This window comes from Gopherus evgoodei, chromosome 1, assembly GCF_007399415.2.
Source record: "Gopherus evgoodei ecotype Sinaloan lineage chromosome 1, rGopEvg1_v1.p, whole genome shotgun sequence".
Classification (NCBI taxonomy): domain Eukaryota; kingdom Metazoa; phylum Chordata; order Testudines; family Testudinidae; genus Gopherus; species Gopherus evgoodei.
Window position 1 is genome coordinate 202,465,422 of NC_044322.1, and position 27,187 is coordinate 202,492,608.

Below are 27,187 nucleotides of genomic sequence, written 5' to 3' on the forward strand. Positions count from 1 at the left end.
ATTTAAATCTCTTCATTTCTCATTTGTAAAATGGAGACAATACTTCTTCTCACACCCTTTGTCTCATCTAGACTAAGATCTTTGAACCGAGACTGTCCATTAGTATGTGTATGTACAGCACTTTGCACATTTGGAGTCTACAGGCACTACTGTAGTACAAATAATAATAATATTAATATGAGGGAGTAAATGTAGTGGTTAAAGCAGCAGGTGCTGCTTCAGGATTCCTGAGTTTTATTTCCAAATTGCTGATTACCTACTGTGTAGCTTGGGAAATCAGACCTTTCTATGCCTCAGTTTACCCACCCATAACATGGGGACAATAGTATTTACCTCCTTTATGGGGATGTTGAGAAACTTAGTGTTTGTGAAGTGCTTTGACGTCACTGGAAGGTAGGCATCATAGATATGCAAAATGCTAATAAGGGAAGAGAAAGTTCAGCTTACAGAACATATAGGCAGAACAGTTTCTAAACAAGTACTTCTGATATTGCATGAGGTGATGTGTTTTTTAAAAGGTTTAGGGAATGTGTGCCAGTTACATGTGAATTAGTTAAATCATGAAAACTTTGGCAGTCATTTTCTGGAATCATATCTAACGTCTGTAGCATTTAGATTAGTTACATTTTCATGAACACCTCCAATTTTATAATAATCTGAGGGAATGTGGTAATTTTGCTATAAATAATGTTACTCCTTTATTACTGCAGAAATCTCTATACCAATTGCCAAAAACACCATAATGTGTCTGTTGAGAAACTAGTTCTGAAAAATGTACACATTCGATGCCAGCAACAGTAGTTCGTTTTCTCTCTCTCTCTCACATACACGTGCGCACACACATTTTACCTAGGAATGTACTTGTTCATGATAGCATAAAAGCAGTTATATAAATCACTGCGTGGAATTCGAAGATGCACCAGTGGCTTCAGTAGATGTATCCAACTGAGGCAGGAACTGTATTTAACATTACGCGATTTACAGTAAAAGGTAGTAACGGATTCAATATCCAAAAGTAATACTGACTTCTCTTCTTCTGGCACTGACAGCTGTTCTGGAAATAGAAAAGTATAACAAATACTTCAGAGGCAGTTACGGAATAGTTTCCTATGGCAGTTACACTCACATACAGAACTGTAACTGACTGCAGATACATTAGTTTGAATCAGGTTTTTAAGTGATGGTTTGAAAACAGGTTTTAAGTAGGGTTGTCAAGCGATTAAAAAAAATTAATTGCAATTAATCATGCTGTTACACAATAATAGAATACCATTTATTCAAATATTTTTGGATGTTTTCTACATTTTCAAATATACTGATTTCAATTACAACACAGAATACAAAGTGTACAGTGCTTACTTTGTTTTTTATTACAAATATTTGCACTGTAAAATACAAAAGAAATAGGTGAATTGAAAAATACTAACACAAGTACTGTAGTGCAATTTCTTTATTATGAAAGTTTAACTTACAAAATGTATAATTATGTATAAAAAATAACTGCATTCGAACATAAAACAATGTAAAACTTTAGAGCCTACAAGTCCAATAAGTCCTACTTCTTGTTCACCCAACTGCTCAGACAAACAAGTTTGTTTACATTTGCAGAAGATAATGCTGCCTGCTTCTTTTTTACAATGTCACCTGAAAGTGAGAACAGGCATTTGCATGGCACTGTTGTAGCCAGTGTCGCAAGATATTTACATGCCAGATGCACTAAAGATTCATATGGCCCTTCATGCTTCAACCACCATTCCAGAGGACATGCGCCCATGCTGATGATGGGTTCTGCTTGATAACCATCCAATGCAGTGTAGACCAATGCATGTTCATTTTCATCATAACGAGTTGTCAGATGCCATCAGCAGGAGGTTGATTTTCTTTTTTGGTGGTTCGGGTTCTGTAGTTTCCGCATCAGAGCGTTGCTCTTGTAAGACTTCTGGAAGCATGTTCCACACCTCATTCCTTGTAGATTTTGGAAGAAACTTCAGATTCTTAAATCATGGGTTGAGAGCAGTAGCTATCTTTAAAAATTTCACATTGGTATCTTTGCATTTTGTCAAATTTGCAACAAAAGTGTTCTTAAAAGTAATAAGATGTGCTGGGTCATTGTCTGAGACTACTATAACATGAAATATATGGCATAATGTGGGTAAAACAGAGCAGGAGACATACAATTCTCTCCTAAGGAATTCAGTCACAAATTTAATTAATGCCTTATTTTTTTAACAAGAGTCATAAGCATGGAACATGTCCTCTAGAATGATGGCCGAAGCACGAACAGGCACATGAATCTTCAGCGCATCTGCACATAAATAAATATCTTGTGTCGCCAGTTACAACAGTGCCATGCGAATGCCTGTTCTCACTTTCAGGTGACATTGTAATTAAGAAGCAGGTAGCATTATCTCCCGTAAAGTAAACAAACTTATTTCTTTAATGATTAGCTGAACAAGACTACAGTGGACTACAATTGTAGACTCTAAAGTTTTATGCTGTTTCGTTTTTTTCAGTGCAGTTATGTAACAAAAAACCCTACACTTGTAAGTGGCACTTTCATGATAAAGAGATTGCACTTCAGCACTTGTATGAGGTGAATTGAAAAATACTATTTCTTTTGTTTATCATTTTACAGTGCAAATATTTGTAATAAAAATAATATAAAATGAGCACTGTATACTTTGAATTCTGTGTTGTAATTGAAATAGCTATATGTGAAAATGTAAAAAAAACATTCAAAATATTTAATAAATTTCAGTTGGTATTCTATTGCCTAACAGTGCGATCAATATTTTTGAGTTAATTGGGTGAGTTACCTGTGATTAATCGACAGCCCTAGTTTTAAGAAAAAGGCATTGGCCTAAATGTTCAAAGCAAGCTGGGATGTCACAATGAAGTGGGAACAGATGAGACTGGATTTTCTAGCCTACATGAAACACAGAGGTAGATTTAAAATGTGCTAAATGCCTCTCTTTTATTCCAATTTGGCCAGTATATCCCTCGGCCTGCGCCGCTTTCAGCAGTTCCTATTGGCCCAGAGCAGTGATCTGCGGCCAGTGGACGCTGCGATCGGCCAGACCTGCGGACGGGGCAGGTAAACACACCGGGGCCTGGCCCACCAGGGGCTTTCCCTACAGAAGCAGCAACCCCTGTTTGAGAAACCCTGGTATAACCATTAAAACATATTGATTTGATTATTTACAACTAAATAAAGCTTTTAAACTAGATGTGGTAATTTTTGCTAACCAGGAGGGATATATTACAACTATACCCATTTATTTCAGCAAATATGTAGCTTAGCATATTTATTGAGATTTTCACGTTTTCTTTGTTAGAAAATGTATTTCTTATTTACAAGGTAATTAAATTTTTATTCATGATTTGTGTTAAGATGCATTTGAATGGAAATTCAAATCAGGGCTTTGGAGTGGAGCCCGGAGCTGTAGCGCGGAGCCGCTCTGGAGCAGTGGAGTTGCAGATTTTTGCCTGGAACTGGAGCAGAGTCAGAGCACAGCTCCAAAGCCTGATTCAAATTCAATTAAAAATGTGAAAAAACAGCATTTTAAAATAATTTTTTATTGAACATTACCTGAAATGAGTTTCATACATAAAGTGAAAAAGTATTTCTGCAAAGCTCTCCTGCAGAGACTGAAAGTACTGACATTTGGAAAAAAATACCAGCATTCACTCCACTGTGAAGAGTGAAAATGATACTTAAAGAACTTGACATCACAACCTATTTGTAAAGCATGACCTCTAAATGTTTTTACATTTATTCTGTGTAAAAAAGCAGCCTTTAACTCAACATTTACAATTTATAAGGACAGCTCATTGATTCAGTATATTTTTAATTTTAAATATTTTACTTGCTTATAGTAAGTCTAGATCTTAACATAGGTTGTCACAAATAAAAGTTAAATTTTGAACAGGCTTATTTTATAAAAAAAGTGAATAAAAATCCATTTTAAATAAAAATCTTATTTTTACTTAAAAAAGATTTTTCACATTCCTCTTCTCCTCAACACCACCCCAGTTCAGTCATCTCTCTTTATGTAGCTGAAATGGGTAATGACAAAAAAGGGGGAATGACTGACTGTGTTTAATTTAAAAAAATTGAAAGGCAACCTATACTTAAGATGTTATATTATAAGTGTGTCCAGATGAAGTTTGTAGTGACAACTTATTGTGCCACAGGGACCCCAACACCCATAACCGATGGTAAAAATTATCTACAAACGAAGCATTTAAAAAAGGGTTCCTTCGTCAAAGTTGATAAATATTTTTATAATATATAAAAGAAAATGCAAGTGTCATCTGAAGTGTTGTATAAATTTGCAGATGCAATACCTTCACTAAAGTGTGAAACAGAGGATTTTTAATCCTGCTTTAAAAGCAAGTCTTAGATAGAACCTTAACACTGTTACATTAATTAGATTACCTTGGCACAGTCACAAAACTAGTTGTATAAAAGTTTTATTTTGGCCTGACTGAGAAAAAGGGGGGGGGGGGAATCACAAGGAGTAGTGACTTTACAGATATAACGTGCCACAGTCCAATACAACATTAAAATTGATTGTGCCATTTACTGTACTCCTGAAAAGCAAGGTAACTTAATATTATTAATAGTGGGGTTTTAGATTTTTTTTTCTATTTACTTAAGTGATTTTTTTTTCAGAAGTGAAACAGGGAAGAGGAATTCACATAGGGAACAGCTTTTTCTTCTCAATAGCTACTATATAAATACAAAAACAGTTTAAAAACTATTATTGGATAGTAGGAAGTGGTATTGATGATTAAATGAACCTCAGAGTCAGCAGTGAATCAATGTTTTATCATGGTGTTAGGAGGTACTGTGTCGCTCTTTGGCATAAACTGGCAACTCATCCAAAAGTTCAAAACATGAAGGGCATTATATAATAAACAGCAAATGCAATAGACCAACTTTTCTGAAAGTGGTCATTTATATTTTTCAACAGTCTCAATCACAGCCCTTTTTCCTTTGGATTATGCTGTTTATTACATAATAGATATACTTTGCACTTCCTTCGTGTCTTCCTTTCAAAGATTAAGTTCTGCTTGCACATCGGAGATATTCAGTTATTATTCTGTGCTAAGCTTTTACCTTCCCCACCTAAAATCCCCTTCACAGTTTAAATACTAGTGAAGGTAATTATGTTAAACAACATGACGCTAAGAGAGCAGGCATTACAGAAATGTAGTTATCAAACTTACCAATTAGCTCTTGGCAATCCTTGTGAATTATGCTTTGTTCTGGTAGATCTAAACAACCATCCCAGGATGCCAGACTGTCCCCTTTTCCTACAACATTCAGTGCAATCTGAAAACAAACAGTTCTTCAACGCATTACTAGCTGTACTTCTGCAGAGATCTAGTTACTGCACTCAATGAACTCTACAGATTTAAGCTCAAAGGAGAGTAAACATTTCAAAACTGAATTAACACACATTTCAGAGTTCTGCATGGCACACATGCCCCCACAAATGGGGGGAGGGTAATCATTTTATAATTATTCATGATACTGAAGCCATTAGCTTCAAATAAAAATATGTCTGCAAGTATATATTTCTTTCTTTAAAGTCATAGTTACCTTCCAGACTTTGGCTCTCAAATCAGCAGGCAGTGGTCTCCCTTGAATGATGTTTCTTACTGTTTCAAGGTCACAACCTCCTTCTTCTAGAGCTTCTTCAAGGTCTTTTTCCCTACAGAATTTTTTAAAAAAATACATTAAAAAGTACTTTAAACAGAAAAAATGTTTTGATTATTCAGCATGTGATATCTGCTAAAGATCCCTCCAAGCTGGAGGAGCCATCAACCTCCTGCCTCCCCCCCAAAAAATTAAAAATAAAAGTTTCCTGACCTATTTTTATAAATAAACTTAGATTACTTGAAACCAAATACTGTAAAACCTAATTTATTTTTCACAGTGTGTGTGGTCTGCTTGACTTCAAATTCCACTCAGTTTAAATAATGAAAATGAATTATTTAATTTTCTGATTCTCATGAAGTGGCACATTTACTACAAAATTGGTCTAACATTGTAGAAGAATGTTTAAACCTAAGGAGCTGCACTATTTTCATTGATATGTTAGAGAGTCTAAGGAAGCATTTTTTTCACCCACACATTACACATTCAAATGCAAATTCGGGACCTAAATTAGGTGGCAATGTCTCATTAAATAAATCATTAGACGACCTAGATACTGGAAAATATTTTTTCAGCGGTTTATCAATAGTTATCTCTTCACCCATATTTCCTTTTTCAGATGCATTCATGTCATGGGATGCTAGCCAAGTAATTAACCGAGTCTTCAGTTTTATCTGGCATAATTAATGTGATAAACGTAAAAGAAAACAAAAAGAAAAAACCCAACAAAATCAATGGATTGAAAAGATATCAAAAAGCTTTTAACACTAATCCCGCAATCTAACAAGTTAGCATATAACGGAATACTCAAGACATTCTAGTTGTAAGAATTTTTTTTAATGTCTCATCAAAAATGTTTAAATGTAGACATAACGCGATTATTCAGAAAGTGAAAACTTTGCACGTATTTTCAACAGATAAAAATCTTCTTGATGGCTGCAGTTGAATATTTCACACACTTGCAGACTGAATGCACCTGCTGAGCTACCTCCTACAATTTCATGTTGTCATAAACAGATAGCTAAGGGTTAATGTTATTTTACCTGTAAAGGGTTAACAAAGGGAACCAAACCCCTGACCAGAGGACCAATCAGGAAACAAGATTTTTTCAAATCTGGGTGGAGGGAAGTTTTGGGTGTGAGTTTTTTGTTCTTTGTCTTGGTTCAGTGACCCTCTCGGCTCTGAGAGTGATCTTTCTATCTCCAGGCTTTCTAATCTTCTGTTTCCAAGTTGTAAGTACAAGGATAGTAAGACAATAGGTTTATATTGGTTTTTTTTGTATTTACATGGGTGTAGTTGCTGGAATGTGTTAAATTGTATTCTTTTTGGATACGGCTGTTTATTCATTTTTTCCTTTAAGCAATTGACCCTGTATATTGTCACCTTGATACAGAGACCATTTTATGTCCTTTTTCTTTCTTTTTATATAAAGCTTTCTTTTTAAGACCGGTTTGAGTGTTTTTCACTGGTTAAGGCTAAGAAACGAAGGGAGGGGGAAAATCTCTTTGTGTTAGATTTACTAAGCCTGACTTTGCATACCCTCTGGGTGAGGGGGGGAGAGAGATTAGATCTCTCGGTACTTGTGTTTCAAGGACTTGAAGCAGGGAATCTCCCAGAGTACCCAGGGCGGGGAAATCTGGGAGGAGGTAAAGAGGGTGGAATCCCTTTGTTTAGATTCACGGAGCTTGAATCTGTATCTCTCTCCAGGAACCCAGGGAGGAAACACCTGGAGGGGAAGAGGGAGAAGGGAAGTGGGTTATTTCCCTTTGTGGTGAGACTCAGGGCATCTGAGTCTTGGGGGTTCCCCAGGGAAGGTTTTGGGGAGACCAGAGTGAGCCAGACACTGGAATTCTGGCTGGTGTCAGCGATATCAGATCCAAGCTGGTAATTAAGTTTGGAGGTTTCATGCTAGCTTCTCATCTTCTGAACTCTAAGTTTCAGATCTGGGTAAGAGAGTTATGACACATGTAAAGTTACAGTGATGGCAAAACAGCAGGTGCAAGAGGGTAGCAGAAATAACAGTTAAACAGTTTGTCTACAGAGTGAGTGGAGCATGACACACTTGCCATACATTAAGTACAGAATGATTTTACCCCAAAATACAGAGAAGTATATCTTGTGAATCAATGTATATACTTGCACATGTGGGTACTAAAGGGTTATCAGTTAAAGACCTCTGTTAGTAACTACTGATGCCACACCATGTTCTACTTAATGAACTTCACTGTCCTTTAAAAAGGTATGTTTCATAAGGAAGAATTGTGATACTGGCTGACATTAAATTAGAACATTCTATAGCAGACCTAATAAAATGCCTCATATTTGGGCACTTTTTTTATGGTACGTATCTGCCCATGGTCTTCAGTAGCTACAGTTCATATTCCTGTAATGGATATAGCAAGTCAGATGCTGAGTTTAGTATGCTAATTTTAATGTTCAACTACCCACTCCCAATGGAATTCCTTGATCAAGACATATGAACTCTAGTCTCTTAAAAGACACACACACACACACACCTGTTTTCTAAAGATTAATCTCTATATTTCAAAAAAAGGCAAAGACCCAAATCTGTAAACATTTATGCACACGTTTAACTTTAAGCATCCATGTGTTCCACTGAAAACTACACAGGATGTTAGATGTTAAAGTTAAATACCTGCACAATTGTTTGTGTCTTTTTCCAATAGGCTTATAAGCATAAGTGCTTCAAATCAGATTTTATATGTAGATTGTGTGAAAGCCAACATATTCACATCCAGTTTGGATGAAAATGTAGTAAGACTTTGTAAGAAGAGATTTACTTTTCTAGTTTTTTTTTTTTATTAATCTATTATTTGTATAGCGGAAGTGCTTAGAATCGCCCCAACCTAGATCAGGACCTCATTGTTCCAGGCACTGTACACATACAAAGAGTTTACACTCTAAGGCTTTGTCAGGCAAGATACCTGCCTTTACATGTTACTCTGTAATTAAAAGTTATTAGAGTTTAATAAGCAGCTCTCCAGAACCCTTGAAATTGATTACAGGTACATATCTGTTGGAGAGGAACACCTCCCACACCTTCCCAAAGCTATTATGCATGTTCCTGTTAGAGCAGTTGCTGATTTTAGATGAGAGACAGCAAAGTTGTCTTCACAGCTGTGCAACAAATGGCCATCCTAGCAGTACAGTTCTGTCAAGATGGTTATGATTCTAAATTGGGGAGTCTAAAGGACCAGCACTAGTTGTAAAGCTTAATGTTTTATCTATTGTAGTATAATGCTTCCTACCTACACCCTTAATAAATAGCTCATAACAACATAATTCATTAGAGCAATTCAGTTATAACTTTTCACTCCCATCTAACAGAGACATGAGGAAAGCCAAGCTGCTCACTTGAATAATCTCCCAAATAGAAGAGATCTTCACTGATGAATACAAACCAAATGAGAAAATAGAACAGCCAAAATATTTGCAAACCTGAATTCATTTGAGTGGTGAACAAATCCTTTCTGTGTCTTAAGACTTTAGAAAGCCAGATCCATATAGAACTAGAGATAAAATAAAAATACAACTAAAAAATTTAGTGAGGGCTGTGTTTTGCGGTTCTCATGTATTTATAAAATGGCCACACTAGCCACTTGATTTCTTTTTCATATGCTTCCTCTTGTGCAATCTGTTATTAGCACAGTAATGTAACCTGTACCTAGCTGAAATTAATGTTCTGTTCAGAAATCAAGTCTGACAGGTGGCAAACACCGGGTCAAACTTCATTTGACAAACACCAGACATTACATACAGCAGCACTACCCAGTGTTTATCATCAGCATAATATGCGCTACAGTTTTAATGCCTGCAATTTAGGCATATAACCCAGCAAGGCAAAATAAATTAGCATTCCTTAACACATAGGACAAACATGGTTGAGTGGTGTCCACATACTGACACACAGTTGGGCAAAAATATGCAACTCTGTTTGTTCAGACACCCCTAAACTGTCTAACTATATTTGTACCAGTGCATTCTGGAAAATGTGGGCAGTGAACCCATTCTTCCATATTAGAAGATAAAGCACCTGGAGGACATACACACAGATCAGAACCAGCAGCATGTGGGCAATCCACTCTGGGCACAGAGGAGCAAGATGAAGGAGAAGCCACCAATCCTGTTAAGCAGGCACAATTAGGAGGTCCCATGGTATTGTAAAGCTTTGAACTCAGTTTGTCCAACTGATTAGAGAGAGAATCCAGTGCCAGATTAGACCTATAGCATGGGTAAAATATGGTTAGCAGCTACAGTTTACTATCCAAGTATTACCACCAGCTGCATAATTAACTGGTTAAAAGTCATAGTCTAGCTAGAGCCTCAGGCTGTAATATATAAACCATGTTTCAACATGTATTGGAGAGAATGTAATTAAAGACAAACATACCTATGGAACAACTATTCTGGAAATAATTACAAACGCATCTGGAAGAGAATTTCTAATGGACCTGACAGTTTTAAATCTGCAGCTACCAATACCTGGTATTTACAGATTAAAGAGCTGTGTATTTGTACTTGTATCAAAATTAGCTTTTGCCATAATGTAAATGGAAACAATCACACAAGGGGAAAATACCCAACAGTATGATACCAGCTTAAAACAGTCATTCCCCAGAAATTCCATCATCAGTACTTGGTACCCTGCAGACCAAAAAGAGGGATGGCACTGGTCTACTGCCTGACCTTGAAGAGTACTGAACTGATAGCATGGTTTGTCACTACAGAGGTGTTATCACCTTACATTAGATGGACTGCAACACAGAAGTTGTTTATATTACTCTGCTGTGGCTATGACAATCAGACATTCTTTTCTTCCATCACACCTACAAAAACTGTTCAGAATGGTGCGTGATGTAATCAACTGAGTTTATCATGGCTTGCTAAGAGAGCAGAGTCTCAATTGCTAATAGGAGCTTTCAGTTTGGTTTTTTTATTTGGAGGAAAATCAAAACAAATCAGATTCAGACTGATTTTAATGTTACTTAAGAAAGTGATATTACAGCAGGAAACTACAGGAGCAAACTTCAGACGAGCTGGGCTCTTGTCCTTCATATGACTGGTGAAGACCTGCACAAAAGTCAGTCCATTACTAACTACATTTATTATTCCTCCTACAGCATCTCATCTCTTGAACAAGGCAAGCTAAGAGCCCTTAACAGCTTTGGTTTACATTCTGTGCTGGCTTCTCTGTTTTCATCTGGGTACAATTCAAAGTTCTGGTTACAGTTTACAAAGTCCTGATTGGTGGCTGGACCATTTATCTGAAAAACCAATTCTCTTACACAAGGCATACCATTGTTGATGCCTGGAATTAGCCTCTTTACACCTAACAGCAGGTCTCTCTCAGTAGAGGGCCCTTGCCTCTGAAATACACTTCCCCATCAATCTATTAGAATCCAAGGCCACGTCCAGACTAGGAATTAAAATCGATTTTAGATACGCAACTTCAGCTACGAGAATAACGTAGCTGAAGTCGAATTTCTAAAATCGAGGTACTCACCAGTCTGGACGGCGCCGCATCGATGTCCGCGGCTCTCCGTGTCGATTCCGGAACTCCGTTCGGATTGATGGAGTTCCGGAATCAATGTAAGCGCGCTCGGGGATCGATACACCGCGTCCAGACTAGACGCGATATATCGATCCCCGAGCAATCGATTTTAACCCGCCGATGCCGCGGGTTAGTCTGGACGAGGGCCAAGTTAAGCAAACTTCAGGATATATAGCAAGACTTGCTTGACTAAGGCTTTTAAAACTTGGGGAGGAGGTTGGGATCAAGAGAAGTTGGTCTCTTGTTGGTCCTTTTATGTTTAAAGACTTGTACTTTTTATGTAATGTTTATTTTATATATGTAAGGCACCCAGGTGCTTGGTAATGACAAACAATAAATATTACTAAATGAATAATCACAAAAGCAGAACTTTCCTACCTACCAGTACTACCTTCGATGGAATTGGGAAGCAATTACAGAACACTGCTTTTCATGAGATACATAAGTCATTACTTTGCAGTAGTTTCTTTTCCTGAACTTTTCCAATTAGAATAAACAAACGAAGCTGAGGTTTTATCTTCAATCTCTAAAAACCACCAGAAACTAGTCTGAAACATTCTCAAAATTTCTAGTCCAATTTGAATTCAATGTTCACAAACACTCACTTTTATTAAGGACTTATTTTAGCAACTACCATGGGTGGCTAATTGGTTACGTAAGGCAGGTTTCACTGTAGTGACATTTCATCAAGTCTGTGGTTGAAAATTATTTTCTTAGCAAATTAGTTATGCAAATTTTGCATGTCTAAGTTTGTAAATATTATAACAATACATTGAAAGTATCTGGTAATCATGTGGTTTACTGAATTAGTTTGTAATGCTGAATATAAACCATTCAGGAAACTTTGACCAAACAACACATTACTTCTGATAAATAAGCTGGGTTTTTTTGGTCATCGTAAATAAAACTAAGCTAAAAGTCTAAACAAAAGGAATCCACATGCTTCTCGCAATACATATGAGTCTATATACCTAGAGAGAGAAAGAGAGCACGCGAGAGCGCACTTTTTCCTAGCCTTTTATACAAGATCAAGCATAACATCAATATGATCTCTAACTAAGTGCATCTGGGACTATATCTTGCTCTTGTAGTGGGATAAATTCAAGCATCTAGTAGGCATTTCCCATTTCTAACTACCTCTAATCCTGACTCCTGTTAGTCTTTATGGAATTTCACATAAATTACTGAGTGTGTTGAGTTCCTGGAAAGTTCTTACTAAGAAGACAGTCACCAAATTAGGCTACAATTAAAATGTAAAAGCCAAATTAAGGTATTTCATTCTTAACCCTTCAATTTCAATGGGGTGCATAGAGTTAAAATGAGCACTTTCAAATAATGTTGATAGGACCTGCATGGTAAAACCAGACTTAATATTTCTGTATAGGATTGCAGTCAGCTCCTTCCACACCTGTGAAGCAGCTCCATAACCTTGTCATACACATAACAAGGCTGCCAAATCAGACTGGAAGCTGTTGTGAGGTAAACAAGCAGGAAAGAGAGACAGCAGAAAAATATTTCTGGAACCAGATCACAGACAGAGGAGAGGCTGAACGAGAGACAAAACTACTGATGAACTATTACTTTCATACATTTGGCAGTACAGCAACCCTTTATGCAGCTGCACAGCTAGCGTAGATCAAAGACCATCACTTGGACGATGCTTTGAAAACGTACCCCTTACATTTTTTGTTCTGAGAAAGACACTTGAATATCTTGCAATAAGAAATTATACCTCTACCCTGATTTAACGCTGCCCTTGGGAGCCAAAAAATCTTACCGTGTTATAGGTGAAACAGCATTATATTGAACTTGCTTTGATCTGCCAGAGTGCGCAGCCCCACCTCCCACCCTGAAGCACTGCTTTACTGCGTTATATCCGAATGTGTGTTATATCGGGGGTAGATCTGTACTATGTTACTTTTCTCCCCTATTTAGCTTAAATCCATGTGGCATCCACAGGCTAACCCAAAATTAGATTCTTTCATCTATTCTTGTTTATAGTCAATCAGCAATACATATCCTTCTGGTAAATGATCACACTCATTCATTAGTTTGTACAAACCTTAAAAACAATTATCTCAACTCAGATTGCTACACTGATTAGCCATATGCTGTTCGTAGATCCGTTTGTGCTACTATACTTGAAAAGATGCTCTCATTACTTGTATCCACTCTCCTTAGACGACAGCCTAGTATCATACCACTCATTATTTGCTTTAATATACTGCCCATCTTCACGGTAGCAAGCAGTACTGTAAGCATGTATTTGTTAGGTATTGATCTACATACATGTTCCCTGTAGTTCCAGGGACAGAAACAAGGCTGCCATCAGTACACTCTGTCACATTCCCATCCTATCCATGCACACACCTAGCTCCCACTACCTTATTGGTCACTTTTAATTTAACCTTGAAGCAGTTAATAAAAAAAAAAACCAAGTTGATAAATGTAACAAGTCTAAACAGGACCTGAATTCTGAGTCCCTACCAATGTTTCATCTGCTGGCACCATGGCATTGGAGCCTGCCCCTTTAAATGCCTTACATCTTGGCATTATCAGGAACATGGGCAGAGAAAGGAGAAAGCAGGAGCATATATGGCATTGCTGTTGTCACAGGAGTTATGGGGAATATGCATGGAGATCCATGCTAGCACAAGCAGGGCTGCTAGCAGAGATCTATTAGGAAAATAGTACTCTCTCATTCAGAACAGAAAACAGATACAGTTCAAATTTACTTTCACCAAAGAAGTTCTTCTGTGGAGTCCTATGAAGACATGTACAGAACCAGATAACCACCTTGTGCGTCTCTGGCTCTTTTATTTCAGTCTCATCACACTACTTCAAATTAAGGAGGAAAAGTTAAATCAGCAATGCTGGATTTATGAAATGTTTCTTGCAGAAACCACTTCTAGCTATAGCAATTGGCTGAAAAGAGTACACACTTAAGGTCATGTTTTGTATCAGTTATAAAAATATTTGATAAAATACACATCATAAACTAACATATAGTAAATAAAAAACAAAACAAAACCTGCTGGCTGAGTGATCAACAGTAGAACAAACTATCAGAGGCAATAGGGTTCAGATCATTATATCTTGCAAATATTTTTTAAATAAAAGCTTTCCACTATAAAAACTTCAATCTACATATATTTTTCTACTCCCCAGAAATCTCTCTCCTCCCCACCACCTCCAAATGTTTTGTAACCTCAGTTACCCTCTGGTTCCTATTTTTAATTAACGATCCTCTTACTGGAATGCAAAAGTTCCAGCAACAGCTATTTTGTATTGATGTAAATAAAAAAAAGTTCTTCAACTTAAAAAAAAAAAAAAAAAAAAAGGTGCAGTGAAACAGGCCCCAAATGTGGCACCCCCTTGAGGTTTCTCAGATTTAGGAAGTAGTGTCATGAGCATCAAAAACTATTTACCATTGCAACACTATTTTATGTCACATTACACTGTCCCAAACAGTTTAATTATGGTTCAGGAACCCAATGGTGAAATTTGGAAGCATAAGTAGTGATTACATCCACAATGAAAGCACCAGTTTTCCAGTTAAAGTAGGTCTTGAGACAGTTGAACTGCTGACGTTGTTTTAAAAAAAATGCTGTTGCATCCACTTGTGTGAGACTTGAAAACTAAATAAGTGGGTAAATATATTAAGCACCTGCCAATAGATTTTCTCAACTTTTATAGATTCATAACCATGTTTTCATCATATCACTATCGTTTTAAATGTAATCCTGATGTAAGGGAAACTAAACAGGATGTATTTTATCTCCTTCTCAACTGATGTTTCAAACTTTTAAATTACACTTAATTTCAATGAGAAAATGTGTGTATGCACAAGTAGAGACATACCAAAAATATGCTAAAAAAAAGGAACACAAACTATTTGTTTCATTTAAGTGTTTCCACCAATTGTCTATTTCACAATGCATTTAGGGTTAGATGTTGATAACATTTCTTGCCTCAAACAAAAGTAATGATATTGCTGAATTCGCACATTATGTTTACCCAAAAGTGGCAAATTGGCTAAAATGACTTATTTTGCAACCATGTATTAAATAAATACTTCCTACTAAAAAAAAAAAAAAGGTCAAAACAAATAAAACTCCCATGAAGTGGATCATAGCAATGTAGCACATTGTTTCAAAGTATATCCCCATATCAAACCAAAAACTTCTGGTTATCATCTGTTGACTATATACCCGAAACATCAAAATTTACGATTTGTTTCTTTTAAAGTCAGAAAACAATTTTATTGTTTTCCTCAATTTATGAGCTAAAATAAAGTTCTCTTACCCAACATGCCTCAAATTTTCATAAATCTGCTCTTCAAGAAATAAGGAAGAACTGTGGATTCCAACAGGTATTTACAATTAACCACTAAAGAAAAAATAAACTGACTATTACACCACAGAAGACTGTAGGTTTCCTACAGAATTTCTTCAGTAAATAGGTTTAAGGTACTTTTTCTACTATGTTCTCCTCTGACAAAAGTGTAATTTTCCTTGTGCTTGGATCCAAATGACACTGAGTTTCTCTGTATTTGTAGAAATCAAGTATTTTGTCCTTAAGCTTTGCTGGACCTAGTTAGACACAATGACCCGCCTCTCCCCCAGTGTCTCTCCACAACATGTTGATATTTTTAAAGCATACTCTGGTGACAGGTGATTTTCTTCATTTTTATTTTAAAAAAAGCATATCAAGCATTCAGTCTGGGATCTTTGGGATCTACAACTTTTTGCTGGCTTTAAACTGATCCAGGTCATTTGTCCAAAGAGCCATGCCTCATCACTGATCTATATTCACAAACCTATATGTTTTGTGAAAGGATTAAGGGTAGTATTGATATAACCTTATTCCCAGATTCTGGACCTTAGCGTCCAAAATTTGGGGGTTAGCATGAAAACCTCCAAGCTTAGTTACCAGCTTGGACCTGGTACTGCTGCCACCACCCAAAAAATTAGAGTGTTTTGGGGCACTCTGGTCCCCCTGAAAAACCTTCCCTGGGGACCACAAGACCCAAATCCCTTGAGTCTCACAACAAAGGGAAATAATCCTGATTCCCTTCCCCCCTCCAGGTGCTCCTGGAGAGATACACAGACACAAGCTCTGTGAAACTACGCAGAGTGAGTCCCCCTCTCCGTTCCCAATCCTGGAACAAAAGCACTTTCCTCTTCACCCAGAGGAAATGCAAAATCAGGCTAGCAATCCAACCCACAGCTCTCCCCTTGATTTCTTCCTCCCACCAATTCCCTGGTGAGTACAGACTTAATTTCCCTGAAGTAAAGAAAAACTCCAACAGGTCTTAAAAGAAAACTTTATATAAAAAAGAAAGAAAAAATACAAATGTTCTCTCTGTATTAAGATGATACAACACAGGGTCAATTGCTTAAAAGAATATTGAATAAACAGCCTTATTCAAAAAGAATACAAATCAAAGCACCCAGCACTCATATTCATGCAAATACCAAAGAAAAGAAACCATAGAACTTACTATCTGATCTCTTTGTCCTTACACTTAGAAACAGAAGACTAGAAAGTAGAAAGTACTTCTCCAAAGCTCAGAGACAGCAGGCAGACAGACAAAAGACTCAGACACCCACTTCCCTCCACCCAAAGTTGAAAAAATCCGGTTTCCTGATTGGTTCTCTGGTCAGGTGTTTCAGGTGAAAGAGACATTAACCCTTAGCTATCTGTTTATGACACGCCCCCCAAATTGCAGACAGTGGGGAAGCTCACTGGCGGCAATTTCCTTCTAGAACTTGAAAATAAACAGATTAATACAACACATGCACCTTTACATATACTACTAAGTATATAACTAACAGACTTTTACATTTTAAGAACACTTTTTAACTACTGGACTCTGGGAAACTCTCACGGGAGAGTGCATCAGCAACTTTGTTAGAAGCTCCTGTGATGTGTTGAATTTCAAAATCAAAATCTTGGAGAGCTAAACTCCACCGAAGAAGTTTCTTGTTGTTACCCTTGGCAGTATGAAGCCACTTTAGTGCAGCATGGTCAGTTTGTAGTTGGAACCGCCGTCCCCAAACATATGGGCGTAGCTTTTCCAGGGCGTACACAATGGCATAGCATTCCTTTTCACTGACTGACCAGTGACTTTCCCTCTCAGACAGTTTCTTGCTGAGAAACACGACAGGATGGAAGTTGTGATCTGTTGCTTCCTGCATGAGCACTGCTCCTATACCACGCTCAGATGCATCTGTGGTTACTAGGAATGGCTTGTCAAAATCCGGGGCCCTGAGCACAGGGTCCGACATGAGCGTTGCCTTAAGCTGGGTAAAGGCTTTTTGACACTCATCAGTCCACTTAACGGCATTTGGCTGGGTCTTTTTGGTTAGGTCGGTCAATGGGGCAGCGATTTGGCTGTAGTGTGGTACAAATCGCCTGTAGTATCCGGCCAAGCCTAAGAAGGATTGGACCTGTTTTTTTGACCTTGGGACAGGCCACTTTTGGATAGCATCCACCTTGGCCTGTAGGGGGTTTATGGTTCCTCGACCCACCTGGTGCCCCAGGTAAGTCACTCTGTTTTGGCCTATTTGACACTTTTTGGCCTTAACAGTTAGTCCTGCCTGCCTGATGCGCTCAAAGACCTTTTCCAGGTGTAGTAGGTGTTCTGGCCAGGAGTCTGAAAAAATGGCCACATCATCGAGGTAGGCAACTGCGAATTCTCCCAGTCCAGCTAGTAGACCATCTACCAGCCTCTGGAAGGTGGCGGGCGCATTTCGAAGGCCAAAAGGAAGGACATTGAATTCATACACCCCCGCATGGGTGACGAATGCTGACCTCTCCTTGGCGGGTTCATCTAGCGGTACTTGCCAGTACCCCTTGGTTAAGTCTATTGTAGAGATGAACTGGGCACGTCCCAACTTTTCCAATAGCTCATCAGTGCGTGGCATTGGATAGTTGTCCGGACGAGTTACCGCATTTAGCTTACGGTAGTCCACGCAAAAGCGTATTTCCCCATCTGGTTTGGGTACCAGAACCACTGGAGATGCCCATGCACTGGTAGATGAGCGGATTATACCCATCTGTAGCATGTTCTGGATCTCCCGTTCTATAGCAGCTTGGGCATGAGGAGACACCCGGTAGGGTGGGGTTCTGATTGGGTGAGCATTACCTGTATCAATGGAGTGGTATGCCCGTTCAGTCCGTCCTGGGGTGGCTGAGAACAATGGGGCGAAGCTAGTGCACAGCTCCTTGATTTGTTGCCGCTGTAGACGTTTCAGGGTGGTTGAGAGGTTCACCTCTTCCACGCCACCGTCTTTTTTTCCGTCGTAGTAGACACCGTCAGGCCACTCAGCATCATCTCCCTGGACTGTAAACTGACAAACCTGTAAGTCTCTGGAATAGAAAGGCTTGAGAGAATTAACATGGTACACTTTAGGCTTTAGGGAGGAATTGGGAAATGCTATGAGGTAGTTTACAGCTCCCAGGCGCTCTTGGACCGTGAATGGCCCTTCCCATGATGCTTCCATCTTATGGGCCTGTTGCGCCTTCAAGACCATAACCTGGTCTCCTACCTTGAAGGAACGTTCTCTGGCATGTCTGTCATACCAGGCCTTTTGCTCTTCTTGAGCATCCTTTAGGTTCTCTTTAGCAAGGGCTAAAGAGTGTCGGAGGGTGCTTTGTAGGTTGCTTACAAAGTCCAGAATGTTAGTTCCTGGAGAAGGCGTAAACCCCTCCCATTGCTGCTTCACCAACTGTAATGGCCCCTTAACCTCGTGACCATACACAAGTTCAAATGGTGAAAACCCTAAACTGGGATGTGGTACAGCCCTGTAGGCAAACAGCAACTGCTGCAACACTAGGTCCCAATTATTGGCGAATTCGTTGATGAATTTTCTTATCATGGCCCCCAAAGTTCCATTGAACCTTTCCACCAGGCCATTGGTTTGATGGTGGTACGGGGTGGCAACCAAGTGATTCACCCCATGCGTTTCCCACAGTTTTTCCATGGTCCCTGCCAGGAAATTAGACCCTGAATCTGTAAGGATGTCAGAGGGCCAACCTACCCTGGCAAAGATGTCTGTTAGGGCCAGGCACACAGTGTTAGCCCTGGTGTTGCCTAGAGCTACTGCTTCTGGCCATCGGGTAGCAAAGTCCACTAAAGTCAGTACGTACTGCTTTCCTCTGGGCGTCTTTTTTGGGAAAGGGCCCAGAATATCCACAGCTACTCGCTGAAATGGGACCTCAATTATGGGGAGTGGCTGGAGAGGGGCCTTGACCTGGTCTTGAGGCTTACCCACTCTTTGGCATACCTCACAAGACCGGACATACTTGGCAACATCCTTGCCCATCCCCTCCCAGTGGAAGGACTTCCCCAACCGGTCCTTGGTTCGGTTCACCCCAGCATGGCCACTGGGATGATCATGGGCTAAGCTTAAGAGCTTCTCCCGGTACTTAGTTGGGACCACCAACTGTTTTTGCGGCTGCCATTCTTCCCGGTGTCCACCAGAAAGAATTTCCTTGTATAAAAGTCCTTGGTCTATAACAAACCGGGATCGATTTGAAGAGCTGAGAGGCGGTGGGGTGCTCCGTGCCGCCGCCCACGCTTTCTGAAGGCTGTCATCTGCTTCCTGCTCAGCCTGGAACTGTTCCCTTGAGGCTGGGGTCACCAGTTTTTCCTCAGACTGTGGACTTGGGCTTGGTCCCTCTGGAAGCGATGTAGGTGATGGGGTTGTTTCCGTTGCTGGTGAACCGCTCTCCGCTGGTGCACCTGAGGGTATTTCAGGCTCTGGCTGAGCCTTTTGGGTATGGCTGTCTTTTGCTTCTGCCAGTTCTGGCTTGCTGGCGCCCTCTGGCGTTGAGTTTGAAGATGTGGTTGCACTTGCTGGTGCTGGTTGCTGTTCCAGTTCCGGGCCTGGGACTGGAGATGCTGTGGCTGTTTCAGTGGTAGGCATGGAATCCGGGTCCACTGCCTCTGTCTGGGTCTCTGGTAACACAGACGGGGCTTCTGTGGACGGCTCAGGAACAGGAATGGGTCTGGAAGCTTGCCTGGTTTGGCTACGGGTAACCATTCCCACTCTCTTGGCCCGCCTCACCTGGTTGGCCAAGTCTTCCCCCAGTAGCATGGGGATAGGATAATTGTCATAGACTGCAAAAGTCCACATTCCTGACCAGCCTTTGTACTGGACAGGCAGTTGAGCTGTAAGCAAGTCTACAGCTTGTGACATGAAGGGGTAAATTGTAACTTTGGCCTTTGGGTTGATGAATTTGGGGTCAACGAAGGATTGGTGGATAGCTGACACTTGTGCCCCCGTGTCTCTCCACGCAGTAACCTTCTTTCCGCCCACTCTCAAATTTTCCCTTCGCTTCAAGGGTATTTGAGAGGCATCCGGGCCTGGGGATCTTTGGTGTGATGGTGGTGTAATGAATTGCACTCGCATGGTGTTCTTGGGACAGTTGGCCTTGATATGTCCCGGTTCATTACACTTAAAGCATCTTCCATCTGATGGGTCACTGGGCCGAGGTGAGTTACTGGAGACTGGTGAGGTTGAAGAGTAGGGTATCTGTGGCTTTACTTGGGTGGTATGTAGGGTCTTTGGCTGTCCTCGGTTGTAGGGTTTATGGTCTGTGTGCCCCCTGGGGTAATCGTTCCCCTTGACAGTAGCTTTTTTGCTTTCTGCCAGTTCCATCCATTTGGCTCCAATCTCCCCCGCCTCAGCGATAGTTTTGGGATTTCTATCTTGTATGTACCGTGTGATGTCTTCAGGAACACCATCCAAGAACTGCTCCATTTGTATGAGGAGGTTCACTTCTTCCAAGGTTTGAATGTTGTTTCCTGTTAACCAGGCCTCATAGTTTTTTGCAATGTAGTAGGCGTGTTTGGGAAATGACACCTCTGGTTTCCATTTTTGGGTTCTGAAGCGCCGACGGGCATGATCTGGGGTTATCCCCATCCTGTATCTGGCCTTGGTTTGAAAAAGTTTATAGTCATTCATTTGCGGCTTGGGCATTTCAGCTGCCACCTCTGCTAAAGGTCCACTGAGGTATGGCCTTAATTCTACCATGTACTGGTCTTCGGGGATGCTGTACCCAAGACAGGCTCTTTCAAAATTTTCCAAGAAGGCCTCGGTGTCATCACCTGCCTTGTAGGTGGGAAATTTCCTGTGCTGGGGAGCAATAATTGGCGCCGGGTTGTTAGGGTTGGCTGGCACATGCAGCCCAGCTTTTGCCATCTCCAGTTCATGTTTTCTCTGTTTTTCCTTCTCTTCATTCTCTTTTTGGTGCTTTTCCATTTCTTTTTGGTGCTTTTCCATTTCTTTTTGGTGCTTTTCCATTTCTTTTTGGTGCTTTTCCATTTCTTTTTGGTGCTTTTCCATTTCTCGGCGGTGGGCTGCCTCATCTTCTGCTTGTTTCCTTCGGTAGGCCACCTCTTCTTCTTCTAGTTTTCTTTTGTGTGCTGCCTCTTGGGCTGCCTGTTCTCTTTGGAAGGCTGCCAGTTTGAGGCTTTCTTCCTTTTCTTTCATCTCCATCTGTCGCCTGTGTTCAGCGTCTTTGATTTGTTCTTCGGCGTCAATCCTTGCCTTAGAAGTCATGGTTCCTGTTTTCTTGTGTTGGAGTGCCCTCCGATGTTTATCTTCTGAACTGCAGGCTCTCTGTTGCCTCCTGAAGTCTGCCTAGCAACAGTGCTTTTTTCCTTTTCTCTCTCTAGCTAATGTTCAATGAAGGGAAACCAGAAAAACCACTTTATTTGCATGCATATAGAGTGCTGGTATGACTCTCAATGGGAGTGCTATTGTGTGACAATAGACTGTCAATAGTCTGCTAATGGCTTCTCGCTTAACATGCAAACCACAAACTGCTAGAGAGAGCAGAAAAAAAAAAATTCTCTCTGGTTCCCTTTTAAAACCAAACTGTTTCTCTCTGCTAAAAAACCCTTAGCAGAGAAAAGAAAAATATAATATTCCTACTGGCTTCTGGATTCTGTCTATCTCCCACCGCTGCCACCATGATATAACCTTATTCCCAGATTCTGGACCTTAGCGTCCAAAATTTGGGGGTTAGCATGAAAACCTCCAAGCTTAGTTACCAGCTTGGACCTGGTACTGCTGCCACCACCCAAAAAATTAGAGTGTTTTGGGGCACTCTGGTCCCCCTGAAAAACCTTCCCTGGGGACCACAAGACCCAAATCCCTTGAGTCTCACAACAAAGGGAAATAATCCTGATTCCCTTCCCCCCTCCAGGTGCTCCTGGAGAGATACACAGACACAAGCTCTGTGAAACTACGCAGAGTGAGTCCCCCTCTCCGTTCCCAATCCTGGAACAAAAGCACTTTCCTCTTCACCCAGAGGAAATGCAAAATCAGGCTAGCAATCCAACCCACAGCTCTCCCCTTGATTTCTTCCTCCCACCAATTCCCTGGTGAGTACAGACTTAATTTCCCTGAAGTAAAGAAAAACTCCAACAGGTCTTAAAAGAAAACTTTATATAAAAAAGAAAGAAAAAATACAAATGTTCTCTCTGTATTAAGATGATACAACACAGGGTCAATTGCTTAAAAGAATATTGAATAAACAGCCTTATTCAAAAAGAATACAAATCAAAGCACCCAGCACTCATATTCATGCAAATACCAAAGAAAAGAAACCATAGAACTTACTATCTGATCTCTTTGTCCTTACACTTAGAAACAGAAGACTAGAAAGTAGAAAGTACTTCTCCAAAGCTCAGAGACAGCAGGCAGACAGACAAAAGACTCAGACACCCACTTCCCTCCACCCAAAGTTGAAAAAATCCGGTTTCCTGATTGGTTCTCTGGTCAGGTGTTTCAGGTGAAAGAGACATTAACCCTTAGCTATCTGTTTATGACAAGTATGTGTCATTAAATGTTGCTAGAGCCTACAAATTAAGGATATTATCACAAGCTCTGATCCTGTAATCAGATCTGTATAGGTGAATCCTTGCATCAACATGGAGCCTCTGACTCCAGTGGAGTTCTACCCATGAGATCTGAATCCAGGACCAGCTGGGATGAAGAGGAAAACAAAACGGTGTCTAGACCTTGATATGAATGTTTCAACCAGCAATGCCAAATACAGTGTTATGCTCTCAAATCTTACATTTACATGGAGTTTTACATCAAGAAATATACCGAATTTCTTTGCATACTATCCAGAGATAACACTTCATTCACCCCTTAAATTACAACTACCTCTTGAGCAAAGCAGGTACTTAACAGCACATTGAAACATTATATACAAAACACAATAAATTAAATTAAAAAGCAGATGGAATGTAGTGGGGACATGCAAAAGGGTAATTACAAAGATTGAAATTTGGGCCAGATCATTAATTCTTGAAAGAGAAAAAAACAACAACATGACATCTGTAGTCAGACAATCAGGATCTCAGTTTTACATCTCACCCAAAAGATACACTGCTAGCAACACGGTGACACTTGACATCATAATGTAGTTAGTTTTTGATTCTGAAAGAAAAATCATTCCCACAACTTCCTACAATGGTAAAGTTTTCACTCGGAAGCTCTCCCATTCAAATAATACCATCCCTGTTTAGTTTATTCCAATTACAACTGAACATTACTATTCAGCATGGTATAAATACAGGCCACACATGGTAAAATCTTCACATTTTTGCAGTGAATTTGTATGGAACCAACATTGCTCATGCAGAACTCACTATTTAGTTTTTTCAAAAGCGTTTTAGCAGTGTTTTGAGATCTTGAAGGTTGCATGTACTCTCAGCAATTAATATTGGAACTGGTAGGACTGGAGTATTTTTTCGAAGATTCTTTAACATGATTCAGATTTCATCTCAAGGATTATGCTGCAATGTTCCAAGACCCAACAGTTTTACAAGTGGGTGCTCTAGTGCACGGGTCCTCAACCTTTTTCTTTCTAAGCCTCTCCCCCCAACATGCTATAAAAACTCCACAGCCCACCTGTGCCACAACAACTGTTTTTCTGCATATAAAAGCCAGGACCAGTCTTAGGGGATAGCAAGCAGGGCAACTGCCCGGGTCCCCATGCCACAGGGGGCCCTGTGAAGCTAAATTGCTACGGCTTTGGCTTCATAGAACAGCCATACTGGGTCAGACCAAAGGTCCACCTAGCCCAGTATCCTGTCTTCTGACAGTAGCCAATGCTTGGTGCCCTAGGTCAAATGAATAGAACAGGTAATCACAAAGTGATCCATCCCTTGTCACCCATGCCCAGCTTCTGACAAACAGAGGCTAGGGACAGCATCCCCATCCATCTTGGCTGAAAGCCATTGATGGACCTTCTTCAACTGCAGGTGACAGGACTTGGGGCCATGGGCTTCAGTCCCAAGCTGTGGCGGTTTGGCTTTCTACCTGGGCCCCAGCAAGTCTAATCTCAGCCCTGCTTGGCAGACCCCTGAAACAGCTGAGAACTACTGCTCTACAGCATAATTATATATCCATATGAGTAGATCTTTATTTAGAATTGACAACACTTATCATTTATACAGAGCTTTTCCTGTAAAATGTGCTTCATAAATCTTAATTAATGAACACTGTACTTTATTAACTTTTCTGTAATCAGAAGAATGCAGTCAGTTTACAATTGCAAATTAACAAAACTGAGTAGTTAGATGTCTATACTACAGATGGCACAGCTGCAGTAGCACAGACACTTCCTATAGCTATGGCAGGGTTTCTTTTGTCAGTATAGTAAATCCACCCCCAGGGGAAGTGGAGCTTCCCTTCACTTGAGGTGGGCAGGAGTGGGCAAACTACAGCCCGTGGGCCACATCCAGACTGCCACCCCTGTGGCGCCGTGGGGCTAAGGCAGGCTCCCTGCCTGCCCTGGCCCCGTGCTGCTCCCAGAAGTAACTAGCATCACGTCCCTGTGGCCTCTGGGGGAAAAGGGGGAGGCAAAGGAATCTGTGCACTGCCCTCGCCTGCTGGTACTTCCCCTGAAGCTCCCATTGGCTGCGGTTCCCCGCTGTGCACTCCTGCCACCCTGGAGCCGCTTCAGGTAAGCGGCGCTGGGCTGGAGCCCACACCCCAAACTCCTCCTGCATCCTGCACCCCAACCCCCGCCACACTCCTCCTGCATCCCAACCCCCTGCCCTGAGCCCCCTGCCACACCCCAGCCCTGAGCCCCCTTCCAGCACCTCAACCCCCTGCCCTGAGTCCCATGCCACACTCCGCACCCCTCCCTGCACCCCAACCCCCTGCCCTGAGCCCCCTCATACACCACACTCCCCTCCTGCACCCCAACCCTTTCCCCTGAGTTCCTTCCTGCACACCACACCCACTCCCACATCCTGCACTCCCTCCCACACCCCAACCCCATGCCCCAGCCCTACATTCATGGCTCTGCATGCAATTTTCCCACCCAGATGTGGTCCTCAGGCCAAAAAGTTTGTCCACACCGACCTAGCTGCATCTACAGTGGGAGTCAGGTTGACCTTACTACGTTGTTCATGTTTTAGATCATGTAGACCAGTTACACCAACATTCACATCAAATAGAGTTCCTTTACGTTAGAGCTAGGCTGATCACTAGAAAGCACACCTAGTACTGTACTAAATGTAGACTCTAAATACACAGATGGTAAGACAAGTGGGCCAAAACAGGTGATTGGGAATTGGAAGATCATAATGAGTGAGGCAACTGCATAGGTGGCTGCACACAAGGAAACCAAAGGAAGTTTGTAGGTGTGTACGTGGAAGGGACAAAGAGCAAGGAGCCAGCAGAGGAGAGGGGTCACATACAGGAGAGAGATACAAGGAGAGAAATACAAAGGAAGGGAAATAGTTTAAATGTTTAACCTTGGTATTCAACACCGCATGGAGCAAGATTTAGTCTCAAATGACCGTAAGAAGCCAGGTAGGCAGCAAAAATGGCATGTAGAGTAGCTACGGGGCGCACACAGACCAAAATCCCATCACTAAGGCCATTGAAGGAGACAGTCTCTCAAGGCACGGCGGGGCTTTCCCTCTCTCTGTGCTTCTCCAGGGGCACGGCCCTGTCTAGGGGTGTACGGTAAAGCCCGTTAGATGGGACCCAGCTCAGAGGAGGAGACGGAACTAAACCAAAGGAAGCGCCGGAGGCAGCTGGCGGCTCTCGGCGGGCAAAGCCTTTTCACCGGGCAACACCAGCTCCCGGGAGCCGGCCAGACCCGCTGCCGCTGCCCCGGGCCGGCCCAGACAAGAGCCCCTCCCCCGAGGCTGCCCCGGGCCGGCTCCCCCCGTCCCTCCCCAGAGAGGCGCAGCCGGGGGGGTTCCCCTGGCCCACCCGAGGGCAAGTCCCCCCGGGCCGGCCGCGAGCGGGGAAGGGGATCGGGGCCCAGGCTTGCGAGAGGGGGTGACGGGCGCTCGCTCACCAGCTACTGGGCAGCGCCCCTTCCCCTTCCGCCATAGCTGTTGACGTGCCCTCGCTGTGCCGTAAATCGCGGTCTATTTCCGACAGCCGGAGAAAACATCCCCCTCCCGGCCCGCGGCGCTGTCGTAAAGACCAGGCTGGCCGTAAAGCGCAGATACGGCGGCCGGTGACGTCGGGCACTTGGGAGTCGTCGGGCTGCTGCTGTTGCTATGGGTTCTGGGGGATGTGACGTATGCGAGGTTCGTTCAGCCCCGCCCCTTTGGAACGTTGTGGAGGGCGCCGCGCGGTTCGGGTTACGGTCTCTCCCGGGCGCCCAGGAGGCATCTGCTGGCGGCCAGGCGCCGCCTCAGCTTTAGTGCTGTGTGCGGGCAGCGTCTGCTCCGGGACTGGGGCAGCTCGGGGCAACCACCATAAACATAACTAATAGTAATGGAGCTGGGGAGGGGCCCAGTGTGGGATCTGTTGCGGGGGCGGGGGGCTGAACCGAAGAGCTGACTGAGACTGTGTGTTGATTACCTTGTTTTCTTCGGAAAGGCGAAGTGTTGCTCTAAACGCACTTACAAACATATTTTCGGGAGTCAATGATGTAGCTGTCACGGGGCT

General features: G+C 41.6%; 1 protein-coding gene across 2 annotated transcripts in view; it reads right to left on the minus strand.

The window, feature by feature from the left end:
• TBC1D23 (TBC1 domain family member 23) overlaps window positions 1-26,685 on the minus strand; it is a 57,710-nt gene extending 31,025 nt beyond the window's left edge. For both annotated transcript variants that reach the window (XM_030583040.1, XM_030583031.1), the window contains exons 1-4: window positions 26,586-26,685; window positions 5,609-5,720; window positions 5,233-5,338; window positions 850-1,054 (exon numbers count right to left, since the gene is read on the minus strand). In XM_030583040.1, coding sequence (XP_030438900.1) covers window positions 850-1,054; window positions 5,233-5,338; window positions 5,609-5,720; window positions 26,586-26,620 — 458 coding nt within the window. In that variant the 5' untranslated portion in view covers window positions 26,621-26,685. The remainder of the gene's footprint in view (window positions 1-849; window positions 1,055-5,232; window positions 5,339-5,608; window positions 5,721-26,585) is intronic.
• Window positions 26,686-27,187: the final 502 nt, after the last annotated feature.